Genomic DNA, 21197 nt, shown 5'->3' with positions numbered 1-21197 from the left:
GGCCACCCTAAGAAGCCTCCCCCACAAACAGGCACAGCCAAGAACAGGCCGCTGCTCTTCCAGGGAACGGCCATACTGACACCACGTGTCTCCAAGTGTCACACTAGTCAGCGACATTACACAGGGTTGTTTGGACCTATACAGGTCGGGCCCCGCCCGACCCTGTCCCCGCAGACTCTGGGCCCAGTAAGGAGGAGGCAGGCCCTAGCGAACAGTTTCTGTTGTCACACTTGAGGACCCAGGCCCCAAGCATCCTCACGTAGGGCCCCTGAGGGGACGAGGGGAAATACCGTGTGTGGGGGCAGCCTGGATAGCAGGAGCGAGTGAGCACTCGGGGTGACAGGGGTAGTCCCTGAGTCTGACCGTCTCAGTTCACATCCCAGCTCCACCAGCACCTGTCGGCATCGGTGCCCCCACCTGTGGGGTGAGGCGATGTTAGAACCTCTCTCTCACGGCAGCCGTGAGGAAAGAATGCAGCCACACACGAGACACCAGCACCGGGGCGAAGGCCCAGCAGCTCACCAGGAGCAGCTGCTACCACGACCCATGCACGGTCGAGCACAGCTTCCATCATGAGTGAATCTCACGGTGGCTCAGAGCATCCGGCAAATGGATGCTGAGTGTCCTCAACTCACTGTGCCTCAGTTGCCCCAGCCTCAAAAGGGGAGGACAGGAGTACCCATCCTAGAGGTGATGTGAGGATTTCAGTGAATCACAGGGAAATGCCTGGTCACTGTTGGCTGGGCTGACAGGCACTGGCGTCTGTTGGTTGACAGCTGGCCTTCGGGCTCCTTCCTTCCTCGGATTTAGGTCCAGCTCAGTGCAGCCACCAAAGGAGCAGGGGAAAGCCTGTCCCCAACATCCACCCCCCACTCCTCCCACGGCAGGGCAGGCCACCACTGCTTGCTCCTACAGGGCTCTCCCAGCCATCCTTCCAGGAATATCCTCCCTCCGCCTGAGGTGCAGACCTGCTGTGTGTCCTCGCCAGCCGTGCTGGCACAGCCCCCAGCTCAGACAGGCTGACAGCGGTGCTAATTAGCTTAATTAACTCGGCCCCGAGGGAGCCGCCCCAGTTGGAGGCCAGAGCCCAGAGTCAGCTGGGAGCAGGCCCGGCCAAGTCAGAGCCGTTGGTCGCCTTCCACCTCTGGCCCTTGTGTCACAGGAAAAAGGAGTTGCTGTTGTCTGGCTCCTTACTGCAGAGCCTTCTTTGTAAGTTGCCTTTCTTTTTTCTCCACTGCAAGTGGTTTAATTCCACGACACGGCAAAGTCCCAAGTTCAGGCAACATGGGCAAATTAGAGATTATGTCCGGTGCTGTAGGGCAGACATCGAGAGAAGGCACATCCTTCCTGGCGTTTTCTTCATTTGAACTATGAAAGGTAAAACGTGCGCAGGATAAAAACCAAACTAGTTACAAAAGGGTTTGCAACACAAAAGAAGCATCTCTCCCTTCTGTGGCGCCCAGCGGCCCAGCGCCCCTCCCCACATGCAGCCATAGCTCTGTTTCTGCTGCATCCTTCCTGGAATGTTCCAAACATGATGAAGCCCCTGTGATCGTGTGTGCTTCTTCCCTCACCCTCCTCTTCATTTGCCAGTATGGTTCCCCGTCTCTACCCTTCTGCCTTTTTCTCTTTCTTGCTCTTCTCTTACCTCGGTGACGGTTCCATGTTAGCACCAAAGAGGTGATCTCATTCTTTTGAATAATCAGAGAGCGGTCTGTTTTGTCCTCAGGGGTCATTAGGTTTTGACAATTACGGAGACCAGAGATCTTGAGAAAAAGGAAAAAGATCAGAATGTGCGAGCCCGGTTCGGTTGGCTTTGTTAACCTGGAACTGATACCACTTTAAATTATTGCTCAGAATTTGCAGTGTAGGAAATACGTTGGAAAATTCTTCCAGGAGGAAAAGAATTAAGAGCACAAATGATCGATTTGACTCTCCAAACTGAATTCCGTCGTCCTTTTCCCCTTTAGATGCGTCGTAGCAGCACACAGACAGTGTCGGGCCGCGGGACCGGCTGCGGATGAGATGTGTTGCCGAGTTGAGGGTTGGGGGAGGCGGTCATAGCAGGATGTCCTCTGGTGAGCCAGCCTTCCCCCGCAGAATCAGGAATGCCCCCAGGAGAGTCCTGGAGGTCCTGGGAGCTGGGAAGGAGATTTTGCAAATAAACACAAAGGAAACAGAGCAGGGAAGGAATACTTGTGTTCTTTGGCTTAACTTTTTAAGATATCTCTGTACTTTTTCCTCTTTCATAGAAGTCATTTAAGCTTGTTGTAAAAGGAAGGAAGAGGGGTGCCTGGTTGGCTCAGTCAGAGGAGTATGCGACTCTTGATCTTGGAGTTGTGAGTTCAAGCCCGACCATTGGATGTAGAGATTACTTAAATAATTTTTTTTTTTAAGAAAAGGAAGAGAGGGGGCACCTGGGGTGGCTCGGCCAATTAAGCGTCCAACTTTGGCTCAGGTCACCATCTCTCACTTCATGAGTTCGAACCCTGCGTCAGGCTCTGTGCTGACAGCTTGGAGCCTGGAGCCTGCTTCGGATCCTGTGTCTGCCCCTCCCCGACTCACGCTCTGTCTCTTTCTCTCAAAAATAAATGAACAGAGAAAAGAAAAGGAAGAGAGGAAGATTGGCAGGAAGGGGATAGGCAGGTGGGTTAGTGGGTTGGTTGGGAGGAAGGAAGGTTGGTTCTGTGTGATTCACACTGAACAGCTACTTCTGAGTGCTTGCAACATGGCAAGCCTTGTTCCCCACACAGAACAGGATGCAGATGACTGCAGGTGAGGTGGAAGTGGGACCACAAGCACCCAAGTGCCCACGACAAACTGCCAGGAGGTGAACAAGTGAAGCAGCACTCAGGATTGCGCTATCGAGCACATCTGGGCTGGGAGGGAGCGCCAGAGGGCTGAGTGGTCAGGGAGGCCTCTCTGAGGAGGCAACATTTGAGAAAAGCTGGATGGGTGAAAAGCTGCCATTCATGGGAAATGCCATTGAGGACACTCTAGGCAGACACAACAGCCAGTGCAAAGGCCCTGGGGCAGGAATGTGTCTGGCATGTTTAAGGAGCATTGGGAGGCCTGTGTGGGAGGAGATGAGGGCAGAGGCAGAGGAGGGCTTATCGTCAAGGATCTCATGGCTCTCATGGCTGTGGTGAGGCACATTCTTAGAAAGTGAATCCCCCAATGGTACCCATCTTTTGGAGTTGAGAGTTTGGTAAATTTTAATGTATCAAACTAAGCTGTGTGTAAACTTAGTTACTGCTAAAAATGATTTCACACTATATATACCACTTCTTTATTTCTGTGCTGTATCTGAGAGAACCTCTTCCGGTGTCATGTGGATCAGGTCTGCCTCTCTTACTCTATGGGGCCATCGTCCTTCTCTGGGAGGCTTCACCCTTCCCCTTCCTGAAGGACACCCTCCCAGAAGTAGAGCCCCTCGGGCCGAGAGTAGGCATGTTTGAAAGTGTTCTGCAGGGGGTTTTGCATCTGTCCCGGAGGACGGCCTTGTAAACGGTGCCCCTTTTTGCCATAGACAAGCTGAGGTCCCAGCCGGCTCCCTCTCCAGGAGAGATGGGCACAGCACATGACATGCCCTGCGCTGAGTCCCACACATCACCCCCTTCCTTGCAGGGGATTCTGGAAAATGGCGAAACCCCTTTGGCATGGGGAGGGGTAAGCCCCCTTCCAGCTCCCATGGGAGGAACTCATTGAGGGCGTATACGCTTTCTGTGTCTCTTTTTTGGATCTAAAGCTTTTCATTTGCCCAGAGAGCACACTTCAGAGAACACCGTAATGGAGCCAGCATTACCCTAGACCTGGAATTCTAATTTGGGGAGGAATATGACCTGAGAAGAAGAAAAACTCGCCACCCTATCTTCCTTCTTTTGTTAAAATCCCAAGGTGGCAGCTGAGAAAATGAGAAAGGAAATACAGACTTCAAAACCCTCAGGAGCCCTAGACATCTTATTTCTTCCTGGGTTCAAAGACTTTTTCTTTCCTGAGTTACAAAATGATAAAGTCCAGGTGTCACCTTTTTTTAAAATAGTTGTTAAAATGATTATTATTGCGATAGCCTGCGATTAATAAACAGAGACAGTTCAGAAGGGTATCAGATAAAGAGGGAAAGTCCCTTCTCCCCACCTCCTAAAAAGACGCCTACTTCCCAGAGGTAATTTACCATTGTTCATGATTTCTCCCAGAACTTTTTTTCTGCATTTAAAAGATTATTACTAAACCAAACGCGATTATGTTCCACACACCGTTCATCCTTTACATGCCATGTCTGTGGTACAAACATGGCGGTCAAGTACAGTGGTAACGTCTGTAGGCCCTGCAGCCTGGTGGCCTCGGCTAGAATCCTGACTCCTCCACTCACAGGGGCTGTGTGACTTTGGACGCCTGTTGTGTAGTTACTCTAGTCTCTTTGTACCTCAGTCTCCCATCTGTAAAATGGGAGTAACAGTAATAGTGGCTCCCGGGGAGGCTGCTGTGCAGATTCAACGAGTTGCCGTGCATGGAGTCCTCGGGATGGTGGACAGGGCCCGGTACACAGTGAGGGCCTGTTAGCTGTCATTATTTCCCTCCTGGTGACACCTCTGGTCAGGGACCCAGTTTTCACCAGGAAAGTCAGACCTGAGCCCAAAGGCTGGGCCAGAGTCTGAGAGCTAGAGGAGGCCTCAGGGGAAGTCCCAGGAGTGGAGGACGGGGAGCCCCAGGGGAGCCAGAGGATGACGGCCTGTGGGGCCAGCAGAGGGGTCAGGGGAGCAGTGGAGGAGCGTGCGCAGCTCGGGGCCAGCCTCCGGTAAGCAGTTGGGAATGCTTCCCAAGCATTGGCTCTGTCAGGTGCCAGCTGGCACTTTCTAGCAATCCCCACAGTGCTGGGAGGTCAGCATGTTCTCCAGAGGATCGGAGAGGTGGTGTGATGTACCTGCAGCCTCTCAGCAAGAACGACTCAGACCCAGGCCTGTCCGCCTCTGGGGGCTCCTGCTTTTATTTAGCCCCAGGCTGCGCCTCAGTGGCTTTTAGATGGCAGTGTTCTGGAAGGCAGCATGGGGTCAGCTTTGGGTGCTGCAGAAGAAGATGGTGATTTGAGTGACCCGGGCTCACAGACCAGCTTCTGGAACTGGGGGCCCAGTAGAAAAATGGGGATGGTGGCCATCAGGGGGCCCCAGGGCCCTGCCCCGGGTTCAGGTGCCTGATCTCTGGATCTTCCCAGCCACCCCATGATTCGTGAACTCTCTTAGCCCATACGATGGGTGAGGAAAACCAAAGTTAGGGACATCTGACGATGGACCCTGGGGGCCCCGGCCAGAGGTCTGCTCTCCGTGGCCCAGCACTCACCCCATGGGGACCTGGCTCCCAGGAGATTATCCCTCTGTGAGACGCCATGGGACCCCATCTCTCTTCTGCAGTTGGAAGCCCTGGTCTGGGCCACCCTCATCTCTCTTGCAGGAACTTTCTCACTGTCTCCCTCCTCCCGCTCTTGGCCCCACTTCCGTGAGGGTCACTTTTCCATCCAACCACCAAAGTGATCCTTCTAAAACACAAATCAGGATCTCACACTCACCAGTTCAGAATCTCAGAGGCTCCCCAGATGTAGTCCCAGGTCTCCTCTGTGGCTCATTCCTGCAGTTCCTGCAGGATCTGTCCCGTCGCCTCCCAGACCTCCCCTCACACCACCCATCCCCTCCCTGTCCCCTCACTCAGGCCACCCCGCCTGTGGGCCCCTCCACTCCTCACTTACCAAGCTTGAACCCCTCGTAGCCCAGCACCTGCTGTTTCCTCTTCCTGGAGTGCTCTTCCACCCTGTGGGCTCCCTCCTGCTTCCCCCAGACTTCTGTCCATATATTCGTTGTCAGTCTCCCCGACTGGAGGTCAGCGCCATGTGAACAAGGCATGGCCCAGAGCGGGTTCCCAGAAGATAGAAACACTTGCGGGATGAGTGAATGGTGAGGATAGACGCTGCCCCCCCACCCCAGCTCACCTTCACCAGGTGACACGGAGAAGGCTGTGGCCCCTCACCCGGTGGCGGTGGCAGCCAGCCTTGGGTCAGGACCGCTTTGAGAAGCAGCTTGAACCCCTACCCCCCCAAGACCCCTCTGACCCCGATCCTGTCATTCTAGGCAGGTGGACACCAACACGAAAAACGTCTTCGGGCAGCCGCGGTTGAGGGCGTCCCTCCGAGACCTCCGCTCCCCACGAAAGAACTACAAATCCACCATCGAGGACGACCTGAAGAAACTCATCATCATGGACAACCTGGCGCCGGAGCAGGAGAGAGACGCGGGAGTATGTAGAGGCCGCCCCACACACGCACACACAGTCTGGCGGGCCAGGCGGTCATGGGAGGGTGAGGGAGGAAGACAGGGCCCCCTGCAGTCACTCTGCCCATGGCCTCCACCTGGGGCACTGCCGCTCCCGTCTGGGTGTATGTAGCTTCGTAGTCAGGGGTCGGGTCGTCACATTAGTCAGGCACCTAATCGCAGTGTAAGCCAGCCTCGGTAGGCACGTGGGGCATTTCTTCCACACTAGGGTAGCTCATGTGACTGGGAAGGGATGCTCTTAACTGGCTCTCATGTCCTTCTCATGGAGCCCAGGCCGGAAGCAGCCTCCACCCACCCACCCTGCACGGTCCAAGAGTGGAGGCGGGTTCCCAGGAAAGTCAGGCTCCCTTAGACACTGCTTCCCTTCACTCTTGTGCCCGCCTACTCCTGGTTGGCTGTGCTCTCCTGTGGGCCCAAGCTGGCCCCAGTCTCTCCAGGGCGCTGTCCCCAGCGGTCCCCACCGATGACTGGCGTTGCCTTCCCTGACCTTACCTGGAATGGGAGAGTGGCATTGGCCTCTTGAGGGCCAGAACCAAGTGGGGCGTGACTGGGGGAGGAGCTATCCCCAGGGGAAACTTGGGATTCTTTGAGCAGAAAGGGGCAAAAGCAGATGCCGGGTGGGTCAGAAACACGGCCATCCAAGACGGGAAGGTGCCTCCGAGGACAGTGACCGTGAGCCAGGCCACAACCGCGGCCCATGACCCACCCTGTCTCAACAGCAGTCCCCACAGAAGAGCCTGCAGCGGACGCTGTCAGATGAGAGTCTGTGCAGCGGGCGGCGGGAACCCAGCTTCGCCAACGCTGCCAGCCTGGAGCCGGGCCTGCCCAGCGATGTGCTCTTCAGCAGCACCTGCGCCTTCCCCTCCAGCACGCTGCCCGCCCGCCGCCAGCACCAGCACCCCCACCCCCCTGGCGGCGGCAGCCCCAGCACCGTCCCTGCCACCGGCAACAACGGCTTCCCAGAAAAGAAATGTGAGCCCGGGCCCCTGGGGCTGGCGGGGGAGTCTCCCTGGCGATGGGAAGCGGGGGAGGGGGGACAGTCAGCACTGGAGATCCTCAGTGTTGGTGTCATCCATGGTAGGGAGGTGGGGTGCATAGGAGTTTCAGTCGGGTACTGATGGTGTGGCACAGGGTGTCCCACAGAGCAGGGGATTGTCGGCCAGGCACCTGGGGGGTCACCTAGAAGTCTGGAGTGCCCCAAAATTGGAGTCATCTGAGACCAGAGAGAGGGTGTCAGCACCCCCTGCTGCAGCCTGGAGGGCCGTGAGGATCAGGCCTTACAGTTGCTGCGCCCCCAGATCCTGTCCCAGCACCAAGCAGATGGCTTCGCGAGTGTTTATTTACTTACCTGATTCCCCCCAAGTCTGCCAGCTCTTGGAGGGAGGGGGTGTAGGGATATGACTCATCCATCCTTTGACTCATCCAGCGACTGCTTACTGAGCGTCCCCCACGAGGGGGGCACCGTGCACATGGCCCCCATCAGAACCGGTGCACCATTTCGGGCTGGCCCTGCCTTTGGTCCACCCTGCAATCTCTCATTCACAACCCCAAACACTCTACAACTGAGAGGTCATGCAGAAGTTTGGGCCAAGCTCACTGAGCAGCAAAACCCAACCCAGACGGACATGAGGCTATGTATTTGTTGTTCTTCTTTACCCCATCTGGTGTGAGTGACCGTGAACTTCACTGCAGAACACTGTTGTGTTGGATACGGGGTGCTGCCCAGCCGTTCTGGGTGTGGTATGTTATAGCACCTGCACAGCTTTCTCCGATTCAAACAGATCTTGACTTCGGAGATGTGTCCCCAGGGGTTTTGGCCGAGGGCTGTGTCCTGTATTATTGGGATGGAGCCTCCCAAAGCCTCCTCTCACTCAGTCCCCATCTCAGCTCGAGGCGAATCTACCCCTCACTGCATTAAACTGAGACTCAGATTAATACGTGGAAAACGCTTAGCACGATCCCTGATATGCGGGAAAAGCAGTAGCTATTTATTATTTTGTTAGCATTCTACCGTCTGGAGCAAGCATCTTAATCCATCGCGAGTCAGGCTTGTACCTCCGGACTGCAGAGCAGGGCTAGAACGGAGTATTAACAGGGACCTTCTAAACCCCAAACCCTCATGGGGTTGGGCTTAGAGCAGGGTCAGTGTCAGGCCACGCAGTCCAAAGGCAAGTGTCACTACCAGGCAGTGTGAATGCGGGCGAGACGTCTCGCTCTGAGCACAACTCAGAGCCGTAACAGCACCTCCCTCCTGGCCAGTTGGAGGTGAGGCTGGGAGATGATCCCCATGACACAACCTGGCATGGTGCTCAGCAGGAGGACATGTGGTCATTCAGGCCTGGCCTTTCCTGCCTGAGTCACCTCCTGACCTCTCGGTGCCTCACGGCAGTCCTCTGTCCCCTCCCCTTTGGCAGCTGTGAGGCATCAGCAGGCCGAGGCCCAGGGCCTACAGCTGGCACGTGGGACTCAGCCGATGGCTGCGGCAAATGCGGCCGCTGGTGCTGTCACTCCCAAGGGCCTCTTTCTCTGCCTGGCCTGTCACACGAGGACCCAGCAGCTCTCCCCACGGTGACCCTGCCATAACCAGACACTGTCCACGCACTAACGACCTGGATTTATGTCTGCGGGCTGGCACTGCGTCCTCCGCTCCACACCTCCAGAAGCAGACTTCTGGCCTGTCCCCTGCCGTCCCATCTCAGGGCCAGCTTCCGAATCCTGAAGCTCCCCCTGCACCCTGGCTCACACTCACAACCCCTCTTCAGGAAGTACTTTTGCAAGTACAAAATAGATCCAGGGGCTGCCGCTTGTTCCCCTGCCCCCACAGCCTCACCTGTCCTGTCTGCTCTCCTCTCCCTCCTGGACCACGGCAGCCTCCTCACTGTCTCCCCGCTCCCCGCCCCCACACGGTCCGTCTTCTACACACAGCCAGAGAGAGCCCGTGAACACCTCTGTTGGGTCACATCCCTCCCTGCACAGAGCCACCTGAGTGGCTCTGTGTCACTCAGCAAAAGACAAAGTCCTCACCCACGAGGCCCCACAGTCCAGCCCCATCACCTCTGATTTCACCTGCTACTCTGTTCCTCTCTCTCTGTCCCCACCCTCGTAAACACCTGATACTCCCACCCCTTTTCCTGCTGGCGTGTGTCATCTTCTAATAATTGTATTAATCGTTTGTGCTGTAACAATTCTGTAACGTTACACACTACAGAAAGTCTGTTTCCTTCACGTTGTCATTCTCCCCCATCTCCCGTCTCCACTCTTCCTACCCAGCCACCATCTCAGCCTCGGAGCTCTCGCTGGCCGATGGGCGGGACCGGCCACTGCGGCGCCTTGAGCCCGGGATGATGCCGCTGCCTGACACGGCCTCTGGCCTTGAGTGGTCCAGCCTGGTAAATGCAGCCAAGGCATACGAAGGTAGGCGCCTTCTGCCCAACCTGTCCTGGTCCCTACCGACCCCCTGCTGTGTTCTAGAAGGATCAGTGGAGGGCCTTGGGGCTTTGAAGTGGGACACGCTCAGGATCCAGAATTAGGGGGAGCAGGGTTCACATCCTGCCCTGTCACTTATTCACCGTGCAGTCCTGGGCAAGTGTCTTTGTCTCTCTGATCCCGTTACCTCATCTACGAAGCAGGAATGTGACCTGTGCCCACTGCCCAGGGCTACGGTGAAGATTACAGGAAACTGGGTGTAAAACATGTCAGGCACAGAACAAGCCCTCAAAAGACAGTGCCTTATGTTATATCACCGGGCAGACTTACAATAACCCAAATTGCATGTAGATTTGCTTTGGCTGCAGGTGGCAGAAAACCCAAGTTTTCTTGACTTAAATAGGCAAGGTTTTTATGCAGGTTAAAAGTCCTGAGGTGGGTGGTGTGGGCCTGGTGTGGCACTTCCACAAATTCATTAGGGTGCAGGCTCCTCGTTTGAGGGTTTCCTCTGCTCTGCCATCTCCAGGGAGCCTTACCCTCATGGTCCAAAATGGCTGCCAGAGCTCTGGCCATCATGTCCAGCTCCAACCAGCAGGGGAGAGACACATCCCCTCCATTTAGGGACGTGTCTCTAAGCCTGGCGCTCCCCCTGCACTTACTTCCCAATGGCCAGAATATCACACACAGCCCACCTAATAGCTTCAGGGCAGGCTGGGAAATGAGACTTATGCCCAACTAAAATTTGGGATGCGTTATTATGGAAAAAGGGAAAACAGGTGACAAGGGACAGCTAACAATCTCTGCCATTTCTTTCCCACGTGACTTGGGCGAGCAGCTTTATCTTTCTAAGAGTCAACTGTAAAATGGGACTTCTGGTGATCCCTAACACACATGAACATGTTCTTCTGGCTCATTTTTTTCAGTATTTTTCAGACTATAGCTTTGCTGTCCTTCCTCCAGGAGGCTCTCCCTGATATCCCTTAGTCTAGATTAGGCACCTGCTCTGGGCTCCCACAGCCCTGACCCCTCTGCCTGTGCCTCCTCCCTCCCGGCCCTGACCTCAGGGCCTCCGCTGTCTAATGAAGGGTCTGTGTCCCCACTGGACTCTGAGGGCAGGACCTGGGGCCAGCTCGGTCACTACTGGCTTCCCAGCATGGGTCTGGCTCAGCGCAGGATGCCTTAAACCAGACCCATACGGTACATGACCTTCATATTTCCATGTTTGGGCTAGTCCACATCTGGCAGGTGGCCCTGGAGGAAGCTTCCCTCCTACCGTGCAGTCTCTCCCAGTCACTGGGGGAAGGCAGTCAGGCCTCTGGTTATGGGTAAGGTGGCACAAGAGAGCAGTCAGGGAAGACCAGGCCAGGCCTCTGAATCACCGGGAGGGGAGTGGCTGCCAGCAGGGGCCCAGTGCTGCAGGCAAATTTGACCCTTCAGAGGCCTGACGCTCTCAGTGGGGGAGAGGGTTGCTCCATGTGGCGTTCCCAGGAGGAGGTGACCGCGGGCCACCATGACGTTACAGAGCGTCTCTAGGGAGCCAGCACTTTATCACAGACATCACTTCTATTCTCTAGTGTGAGGGATGTGTTAGGATTCCCGGTTACAGATGAGGAAACTGAGGCTCGGCCACCAGAGTCACCTACCTGGCCAAGGGCACACGGCAAGGATTTAAGCCCGGACCTGAACGTTTTCCAGAAAGATGGGCATGGTTTCCTTTATAGAAAAGGAAACTGAGATGGCTCTTACACTTTTAAAAATACACTCAAGCTCTCTCCTAATAAAATAGATGCAAGTCACAACTCACTGAGCTACGCGTCCTCACCAGTCAGAACTGCAGAGATGGAGTTCGAGAGCACTGCTTGCGGGGGAGGGGAAAGGGGCCCCTCGCACGTGGCAGGTTCAGTGTAAGGTGGGTGCGAGCCCAGTACCTGCTGCCAGAGTGAAAATGCACGTGCTCTTTATCCCCACAAATCTCGGGGGTCTTGGCATGGGGAGGCCTTTCCTCTAAGTGTGACCCAGTTGACCATCGTCCCGTGGTGCCTCCAGCCCGGCACAGACTTCATGCTCACCCACTCTCTGAACAGCTGTGGTGGGAAAGCGGGGATAGTTTGGGGGACAAAAAGGGAACTGCATATATTATACTGGTTCATTCATTGATTCCACAAACCAGACGCTGCTGGCCCCAAAAGTTTCATGTGCCCGCCTCCACCCCCCGCCACCACCACCACAAGTCACTGGTAGTGTCGGGCTGAACATTACTTGGGTCCGGGACTTTGGGAGGGACGGGCACAGATGGGGCCCAGCAGAGGATGTGAAAAGTGAAGGCACGGCAGTCTCCTGAGGGAGGTAAGGGCAGGCGTGGTTTAAAGGCAACGCACAGCCCACTGCCTGGGTCTGAGCCCCAGCTTCCCTGCTGCTGAGCACGGTGGCGACCGGTCCGCCTCTGCTGCCTCAGTCTGCTCATCTGTAAATGAAGTCGGATAATATTCCTACTGCAAAGTGGTTGTTAGCGTTAATGAATTTACGTAGGCTCACGGCACTTGTGTCATCATGGGGCGCCTGGGTGGCTCAAGTCAGTGAAGCGTCTAACTTCAGCTCAGGTCATGATCTCACAGTTCACGAGTTCCAGCCCCGCGTCGGGCTCTGTGCTGACAGCTCAGAGCCTGGAGCCTGCTTCGGAATCTGCGTCTCCCTCTCTCTCTCTGCCCTTCCCCCATCCACGCTCTGTCTCTCTCTCTCTCTCAAAAATAAAACATTTAAAAAATTGTTTTAAAAAAATGAGTGGCACCATTCATAGCACCTGCATATTCCTGAGGGCATTTGGGTTTTCAACCCCAGACTCAGGGTCCAGGAAGAGAACCTAAGGGCCTTTACCAGCTGTCTTCTCCGAGTCTCCACAGGGGCCCCAGGGGGTCTCACAGCTGCCTGTGGGGGGAGGGGGGCCTCATTCCCTGGGTTTCCTGAGCAGTGGGCTCTTTTTTTGATGGGGTGCAAGGGGGCCACGTCCCAGGAGGAATGCAGGGAGAGGTGCCAGGGCCACCTCCTCTCCACCCCGTCCCCCCACCCCCCCAAGGTCCAGGCATCCTAGGGCCAGGATCACTGGTTCTGTGGGAAGCAGCTGAGAAGCTCCAAGCCTCTCCCTGGAGACCCAGATGCCAGCAGATGTGTGGAAGGCAGAGCTGTCCAGACACTGGTTCCCAGCTGTGGGCTTATGAGAGGGGCTGGGGGCAACCAAAGCCCCCTCCCCAGTGGCCACTCCATTTACCCCCAAGATCAAGCCCTGCATTGAGCTTTGAGCTGACAGCTTGCAGCCTGCTTGGGATTCTCTCTCTCCCTCTCTGCCTCTCTCCCACTCACTCCCACACTCTCTTTCTCTCTCTCTCAGATAAATAAACCTCAAAAAAATAAAAATGCAGGTGCTCAGGTTGGGACCTGGGAATCAGAGCTTTAACAGCCATGTGATTTCTTTTCTCTCCTCGGTATACGTGGTATTCTGTCTTCTCTTTCTGCTTTTGAAATTTCACAGAGCTTCTCAAAACTACAGTGCAAATGAATCCCCATGTACTTCTCACCCAACTTTAACCCCATCCTCTTTTGGCCACTTTTTTCATACCATTTGTTTGTTGATGAAACCAGGTCATTTATGCTGAATTTGGGTGGTTACTCTGTCACACTGCCATTTAACTTGTTTCTGTCCCTTGCATTTTGTATAAACTGGTCACTAGTCTACAGGCTTGCTCAGCATCAGGATGAGATTTTGTTGTTAGTGTCAATTTGGTTTGGTTTTTTTGGTTGGAGCCCATCCTAAGTGCGTGATCTAACAAAAGTGATTAGGAGTGTCACGGAGGTCTGGGTGGGAGGTGTGCTGGGAAAGGTGGTTGGTCGGTGGGGCGGGGGAGCAGAGGGAGGAGGCACTGGAAGCCCTGCTGACTCCTCTCCCCTCTCCCCTCTCCCCTGTCTCTGCCCGGCAGTGCAAAGAGCTGTCTCACTCTTCTCCCTCAACGACCCAGCTCTGAGCCCGGAGGTCCCACCTGCACACAGTCCTGTCCACAGCCACCTGAGCCTGGAGAGGGGGCCCCCAACCCCCAGGACCACCCCTACCATGAGGTGAGGTTTCCCTGGGAACACCTGGTGGCCCAGCAACTCGGATCCCTGAGGGTGGCCGGCCTGCCCCGTGAAGGAGGGGGACACCAGGCGGATGAGAGACAGCAGCTGCTTGCCCATCCCCCACGCCCCCTCGGCACAGCCAGGGGGCCGTCTCCCCTGAGGGACTTGGGAGTAACCCACACACCGGAACCCAGAGGTGACCTTGTCCGGGTTAGCCTGGTCCTCGTGGGTGGAGACAACGCAGCGTCATCCATATGGTCAGTCGACCTCCGACTTCGAAAAACAGACTCTAAGTGGTGCCCCCCACTGCATCCTCACCCGCCCCGCTCCCTTCCTCCCTGCCTTTGATCCCCCCCCGCCCCCCCCCCCCCCCCCCCGTCTGCCCCTGGGTCTCCTCTGCACATTCCAGAATTCTGAGGATGGCCACCTGATAGTTACTGTTCGCCTCTCCCCTGGCACAGCCCGCTGGGCCAGCTGTGGAAGCGCTGCCGGAGGCCCTACCCGCGTGAGGCTTCCCGGGGAGAGAAGAGGACATGGGTCATCGCACATTTAGTGCAACAGACTTGACCGCACTAGGTTGGCAAAAAATACAAGGCAGGCTCACACCAGAGGTGTGCTGTACTTTATGGGCAAATTAAGTAATTTTCGAGGGAAATTTTGACTCTCCTGGGTTTTGGTGTTTTGCTTTTGTTTTTGACTCTTCTTCACACCCCTCTTTTCACTGGCTTTAGAACTCAACCTCCACCAGAGATGTGGCCCGACTGTAATCACAGGAACTCGGCACTTACAAATGTGCCAATACAGTGAGGGCAGGAACAGGCTGGGTGTGGAAAGGGCAGGACTGTGGGCTCTGGGCGAGCTCCTGGATTCCCTCCGCCCCTGAGCTGACCCTCTCCCACCTGCCCTGCAGCTGCAGGCCCCCAGGAGCCAAGACTGTGGTGGAAAGAAAGGGCAGGAGGACTCAGTGTCTCTCCTCTCCGCTGAGGCAGCACACCCTGCCCCGCCCCCCACAGTGCCTAGTGGAGCCCCCACAGGGAGGGGCTGCCCCTCTCCTCCTCAGGGGCTGGGCAGGCCAGGGCTGGGTTCCAGGGTGCAGAGTCCCCTTCTGCCCAGCGGGTAATGACGAGATGACCTCCCAGACTACACTGGGCGCGGAGCTCTGTTAGATCGAGACTGTGCACAGCGCAGGGCAGGCTCTCTGTCACGGGGGTGCCGTCATCGTCTTTGTCAGTGTCCTCCATTCCCGTCCCCGAGGGCAGGCCCCCATGTTCAGTGTCCCGTGGCAGACACCGTGCCCAGGTCTGCGAGGTGCTCCGTGGATGTGTCTGTGAGGTGGGTTCTGGTTTTGCTCTGTGTGAGGCGCTCACACCTAAAGCACACGCGTGGTTCAGGCCCCGCGGGGGAGGCACACATCAGGGCGGGCACGTGCACAGCCTTCCACAGGCTGCCACAGCCCTCCGTCCACATTCACAGATGTACTGTCTTTGGGTAAAGCGCAGCAGGGAGGAGGGCTGGCTCCTTTCTGGCTTCCCCCAGAGCCTCCCTCCAGGCATCCCTCAGGACCCCAGCAAGGAAAGGACTCTCCAGAACTTCGGGGACAGGAGTGTCCCGTACCCCCTGTTCCTCCGGAGCCCTCCCTGGGGGCCGGTGGGCCTTGGGTCTCACCCTGCCCCTTGTCTTTCCAGCGAGGAGCCTCCCCTGGATCTGACAGGCAAGGTGTACCAGCTGGAGGTGATGCTGAAGCAGCTGCACACCGACCTCCAGAAGGTAAGGCCGCCAGGCGGCCAGCCCTCGTGGCGCACCCCCCCGTTCCGCCCCCCAGACACTCGGGTGTGGGGCGTGGGCAGCGAGGCTGCAGCACCTGTCCCCACCCGACCCCTTCCACGCTGGGAGAGACCACCCAGCTTTGAGTGTCGTCCTGAGTAAAGAGTAGAAGGTGACCGTGCCAAAGGCTGGGAAACACATGGAGGAAACCTGCCTACAGTCTCGGAGGAAGAACACATTGGCCCCAGCCTTTTTGGGGGGCAGGGGGATGATATTTATCAAACAATGTAACTGTCTGCCTTGTTGATCTAGCAGTTCCACTTGTGGGAGTTTGTCCAGCAGAATTTCAAGCATAGGTACAGAGATCCATGAGCAAGGATGCTCATTGCTGCTCTGTTTGCAATAAAAAAAATTGGAACCGGTGCAGCTGTCCCTCCACGGGAGAACGGTTATATAAAGGACAGGACACCCATGCAGTGGAATATTCTGCAGCCAATTAAAATAATAGCAGGAATCTGTGTATTTACTCACATACAAAAGAAGTCCAGTAACTTAAGTAAAAACTGAGCAAGCTACAGAACATTGTCATACTTTAAAAAAAAAAAAAAAAAATTAACATCCACAGGGCAGAGGGTTATCTAGAAGGCAACGTTCCAAATTGTTCATTATACGTACCTCCAGGGTGTAGAAGAATGAGGAGAGAAATAAGGGCAGAGAACTTCCACTTGTTGCTTTATATACTTTTGGGCAAAAAACCAAAAAGGTGGCAGAGTATAATGTGGAAGCCTCAAGCACAGGAATCATAGGGGCCCAGGTTCAAATCCGACCCCACCATCTAATACTGCCTGAGCTTGGACAAGTCAGCGGCCTTCAGATGTGTCATGTCCTGGAAGGGCGTCTCTGAAAGGCCAAGGGAGCCTGTATGGCGGGCAGCCTGCGCCCGCATCCCAAGCTCCCCACTTTCCGTTAGGAGAGGCTGGGTTTCCTCTCTCAGGAAACTGAGGCTAACAGTCCCCGAGTCCTTAGATGGCCATGAGGGTAAAACGGGGTGGTGGTAACTACAGTGAGGTCTGTTGGAAGAGTTGAGGAAATGGGTCCAGAGAGATGAGGCAGTCTGCCCACGGTTACGAAGCCGCTGAGAAGAAGAGCTGGGGCTTGAACCCCTGGCCGCCTGGCTCAGGAGGCCTCGTCTGTGCCCACCCGCTGACGCTGGCCCCACTCCACAGGAGAAGCAGGACAAGGCCGTGCTGCAGTCGGAGGTGGCCAGCTTACGCCAGAACAACCAGCGCCTGCAGGAGGAGTCACAGGCCGCCAGCGAGCAGCTGCGCAAGTTCGCGGAGATCTTCTGCAGGGAGAAGAAGGAGCTCTGAGGCGGCGAGCCGCCCCCACCCCTGCCCGGGCCAGCCTCGGGCTCCCGCTCTCCTGTCTCCCTTGGCTCGCTCCCAGTTGCGGGTATGACCACGATAACCCAGCCAGGGCCCCACCGCCCTCCTCGTGGACACGGAAACCCTGGATGGCCGCAGGCCCCGCCCCGGGCTGTGAGCTGTGGTCTGCTCAAGGTCCTCCTGCCCCACAAGATGACATGGTCTCAGGCCTCCCTCTGAACTGCCCATCTCTGGTCCCTGGGGACTGGACCGTGCCCACACCGCACCCAGGAGGCCCATCTAGCCTCTTCCTAGGACCAAGCCATCAGAAGCTGTAGGAAGGGGAGAGGGAGGGCAGGTGTGTGTCTCCAAACCCCGCAGCTCCAGGAGTCCACAAACCAGGTTTCTTCACCACGTGCAACAGAGTTTGGGCTTGTGGGGCCAAGCCCCCTGCATGAAAAACCAGTGTGAAACTGGCCCGTGCTTCCCCTCGGCCCCAGAGAGATGAAGGCCTGTGTGGAAACTGGCCAGGGGTCTCAGTCCCAGTGCACTAGCTCCAAATGGCACGGACAGTATCCCCTCCCAACCTCGCTCTTCCAAAAAGCAGCCAGGAGCACTTTGTTAGAGTTTCACTTCTTTCTTGGGACCCTGGATGGAGAGAGGACACCCCCAGCATCCAAAGTCAACTTCTTTGAGGGGAAACTCTATTTGCACACTCGGGACTGTTTATACCGTCTTTTTTCTATCCGCCCCTCGACCGCCAAAGGCCACAGCGCCCAGGCCATGCCACCTTCCAGCTACTGCCCTGGCCCCAGGCAGCGAAGCCCTGTCTCTCCTCCCCAGGCCCCACCAGCTCCGACCGCACAGCCAGGGCCTCTTCCGGGCACCAGGAGGGGCTCCACGCAGCCCTCCGGTCAGGGCTGGAGAGAAAACAGCCTGCAACTCCTCTCTGGTTCTGTTTTCCCTTCGCAAGCGGACGCCCGGACACCCTCACTGTGCTTCCTGGGGAGTGCTTTGCTGTGTGAACCCCCCCCCATGAGACGCTGGTTCTCTAAAGGCAATAAGGGGCAGCTTGCCAGGCAGCCGAGCCAGAGTGGTACTACGCTGTTCACCCAGGAAACAGAGTTTCTTTTTTTCCTTTAAAAACAAAAAAAAAAAAATATATATATATATATATATTTATTTTTTCATGTAGAGTTGCGCCAGAACAAGTCTGTATGGCCACAATCTGTGGATTCCCCCAACCTCAAGCTGAGGATCAAGGTGTGTCCCCCGTGGACTGGGACTCAGTGGGAGGACTCAGAGGGATAAAGTCAGGGTGGGCAGGTGGGCGGCCTTTCCTATCTTGGGAGGCCCCAGGCAGGGGGAGCTGGCCCGGCTCCGAGCAGCACCCTCTGGGCTGGAAGCCAGCAGCAGGTCGTCCAGCCTTTGTCCAGAGACACCCCGCCCCCTGCTTTCTCTTTGAGGCCAGAAACCTCAGGGCAGGGGGCTCTGGAACTGCACAGGACACAGAGAGGTGCCGGGCTGGACAGGGAGGTGCCACACTGGGCCGGCCGGCTGGGGCAAGAGAAAAGGGCGCTCCTGTCTCCCTGTGATCAACCTCTGACCCCAGCCACACCGCAGTCCCTCGAGAAGCCCTCAGCTGCCATCTCCTTTCCCTCACCTGTGGTGTGAGATGAGGGCTTCAAGGTGGGACCTGCTTGGTCCTCAGTCCTGGCCAACTACTGTGATATCTCTGCCCCTCTTCCCCACCCCTTTTTGGAAGGGTTCTCCAGGACCTCCCCACCGCCTTTTCCTCAGACCCTAACCTGGAGGCTGCCCCCCCTCTTTTTTTTTAAGTTCTCCTCATCTCTTCAGATCATTTGAATCATTTTGGGGACCTAATCATGTACATTGACAAGTGTAAATTATGATTTTTGGTTTTGTTTTCTGTTGTTTTTTAAGGATCTCTGCAAAACAAATCTATTTAATTTGAGGTTAGTGTTCAATCTGAAGGCTTGAAGATAGCAGGGGTTTTTTTTCATATGCTGATTTCATTTGGATTTTTTATTCTTTATTGTCTTTTTTTTTTTTTTTTTTTTTTTTTTTTTTTTTTTCCTATCCCTGTCTTGAGAATTTTCTGGCATGTTTCTGGAGGTTTCAAAGGAAATAAATGTTTCATAGAAATGGCTTGTGTGTTCACTAGCTGGGCAGCTGCCTGGAGTCACTGATGGGAGGGTGTGGTCCAGCGTCAGCCTCCTCCCCCATCCCCCTGGTCCCAAACGCCATCTCTCTCCCTCTCTCTCTCTCTCTGTCTCTCTCTCCCTCTGTCTCTCCCTTTGTCTCTCTGTCTCTGTCTCTCTCTCACGCACAAACACACACTTCCCTAAGAACCAGCCTTGAAACCCAAATGACAGGAATCCAACACTGAGAATTAAAAAGTCCTTAAGTTAAAAAGGGAGCTTCTACTGAAGAAGTCATATACTGGAGGCCAGAAAGCCAGACCTAGCCCACGGAGTTGCGCTGGTTTTAGATTTAGTGGTCAAACTTTTAAAAATCTGGAGGTTGGCCATAAAGCCGGATTTCCAGCTTGGTAAATCTGCCCTTTGAAAGCCAACTCAGAAAGAACCAAGGGGCCCCTGTCTCCTTTGGCTGCGGTCTCCCCAGGCCACACCCTCCCGGTGCTGGCTTATTTGCATGTCCCCGCCCCCATCGGTGGGAGTAGGCCTCCCGCTGCCAGTCAACTGGTTGGTGGTTTGGGGTGCAAATCAGCCCCTGCTTCCAGGCCAAGGGGAGCACAGTGAGGTGGGGGTGTCCCATGACCTCACCCCTGGGTCAGGCCTCCCTCTAGGGGCTCTCCTAGCTGGGGAGAGGCCTTAAACTCCTGGCCTGGATCTGCATCTGCCCTGGTGAAACACTTGCGGTTTGACCTGGGGATCAGGGTCCAACCGATTTTCTGAATCAGAATTCCACGTGAAAATCCAAGGTCTGGACTCTTGTGGGAAGTCCGGATCTGAGAAGCGGCCCAGCCTCTTGACAGGGCTGGCCAGGTGGCTAGATCTTCCTGACCCACCCCACCCACTTACCTGTCATGGAGTGTTCCATCTCTGAGCTAAAACCTGATGCTCCTCTGACTCAGCCTCTCCCCTCCCCCCCCCAAAAAAAACATCTTTTTCCAAAACGGGTATATATCGTTTTTCCAGAGGAGGTGGACCAGCTATTTCCACATCTAAAAATTCTAGAGTGTTCCAGACACTCTCCCAGTCTCCGCCCTTCTTGAGGCCCCATCTCCTCCCCATTCGGCCCTCCCCCAACCGGCATGGGAACCATGGAACAAGCTGTTCTCACATTCTCTCCTGGAGCCTGTGACACACACCAACGTCCGACGCCCCGCAACTTGCACCCACACTGTGCCCTGCTGGTCCCTTCCCCATCTTGATCTTGCCCCAGTTTCCAACTTCCTCGGCCATCCCACGAGTGCCCTCTTGCACCCTCCCCCCATCTCTCTCCCTCCCATCACCCCTGGCTCTCTTCCCCAGCCAACCTCTGAATCCTTTATACCTTTGGCTCTCTCCACGTTTCTCTATTGTCCCCCCAAATTCTTTGTCCTTCTCTCCCACGAAGTCTCATCTCTGTGTCATTGTCCTGAGACTTGGCCTGTCCCTGGATCCTGACTGTATCTTTCTAACCCCAAATGTGCCTCCCTCTTATTCTTTGGCCTCTCTCCTAATTTATGTGCCCTGGTTCTCTACTTCCCCTCACTGAATCTCTCCCGCTTCCCTAAATCACCGGCTCCTTCCTCCTTCTGTCTCTCCCTGATGTCTCCCTCTCCCACTGAATCTCCATATCTCTTCTGTTCTCCCCCCTCCTGTCACTCCTGTGGCTCACTCATCTACCTCTCTCTCCAGATCTATTTCTTCCCTCTCCTGCTCTTTTTCTGATTCTCTATAAATGTGTGGCTCTGTGTCTCTCTCCTGATCTTTCAGCGTCCTGGTTCTCTCCTCATCCCACCTCGCCCAAATCTGCCTCCCGCCCAACCTCGTGTGCCTGTCATTCTCTCCTTGGTCCTTTCCCCTCCGCTCTTTGCCCCACATCCGGATGGGGGACCCCAGGTGAGGCGCTCTGGGGACCCAGAGGAGGTGCTCTGGGCACCCCCACCGCCTACCATAGCCCGGGAGGGGCGGCCTCTTCATCTTTCCATCCCTTCCCCCAGGCCCCAGCTCCCGCCTCCCCCCTC

The 21197-nt window shown here is 55.7% G+C and overlaps 1 protein-coding gene across 6 annotated transcripts in view; it reads left to right on the top strand.

The window, feature by feature from the left end:
* The window catches only part of SIPA1L3 (signal induced proliferation associated 1 like 3), a 239627-nt gene extending 220480 nt beyond the window's left edge, over positions 1–19147 (top strand). For 5 of the 6 annotated variants that reach the window (XM_058707339.1, XM_058707340.1, XM_058707342.1 and 2 more), the window contains 6 exons: positions 6120–6285; positions 7040–7292; positions 9591–9734; positions 13718–13853; positions 15539–15620; positions 16844–19147. In XM_058707339.1, coding sequence (XP_058563322.1) covers positions 6120–6285; positions 7040–7292; positions 9591–9734; positions 13718–13853; positions 15539–15620; positions 16844–16987 — 925 coding nt within the window. In that variant the 3' untranslated portion in view covers positions 16988–19147. The remainder of the gene's footprint in view (positions 1–6119; positions 6286–7039; positions 7293–9590; positions 9735–13717; positions 13854–15538; positions 15621–16843) is intronic. The other variant, XM_058707345.1, reaches the window with a different exon arrangement.
* The last annotated feature ends 2050 nt before the right edge of the window (positions 19148–21197 follow it).

Source organism: Neofelis nebulosa, chromosome 17 (assembly GCF_028018385.1).
Source record: "Neofelis nebulosa isolate mNeoNeb1 chromosome 17, mNeoNeb1.pri, whole genome shotgun sequence".
Taxonomy (NCBI): Eukaryota; Metazoa; Chordata; class Mammalia; order Carnivora; family Felidae; genus Neofelis; species Neofelis nebulosa.
This window is presented reverse-complemented; position numbering and strand designations above follow the sequence as displayed.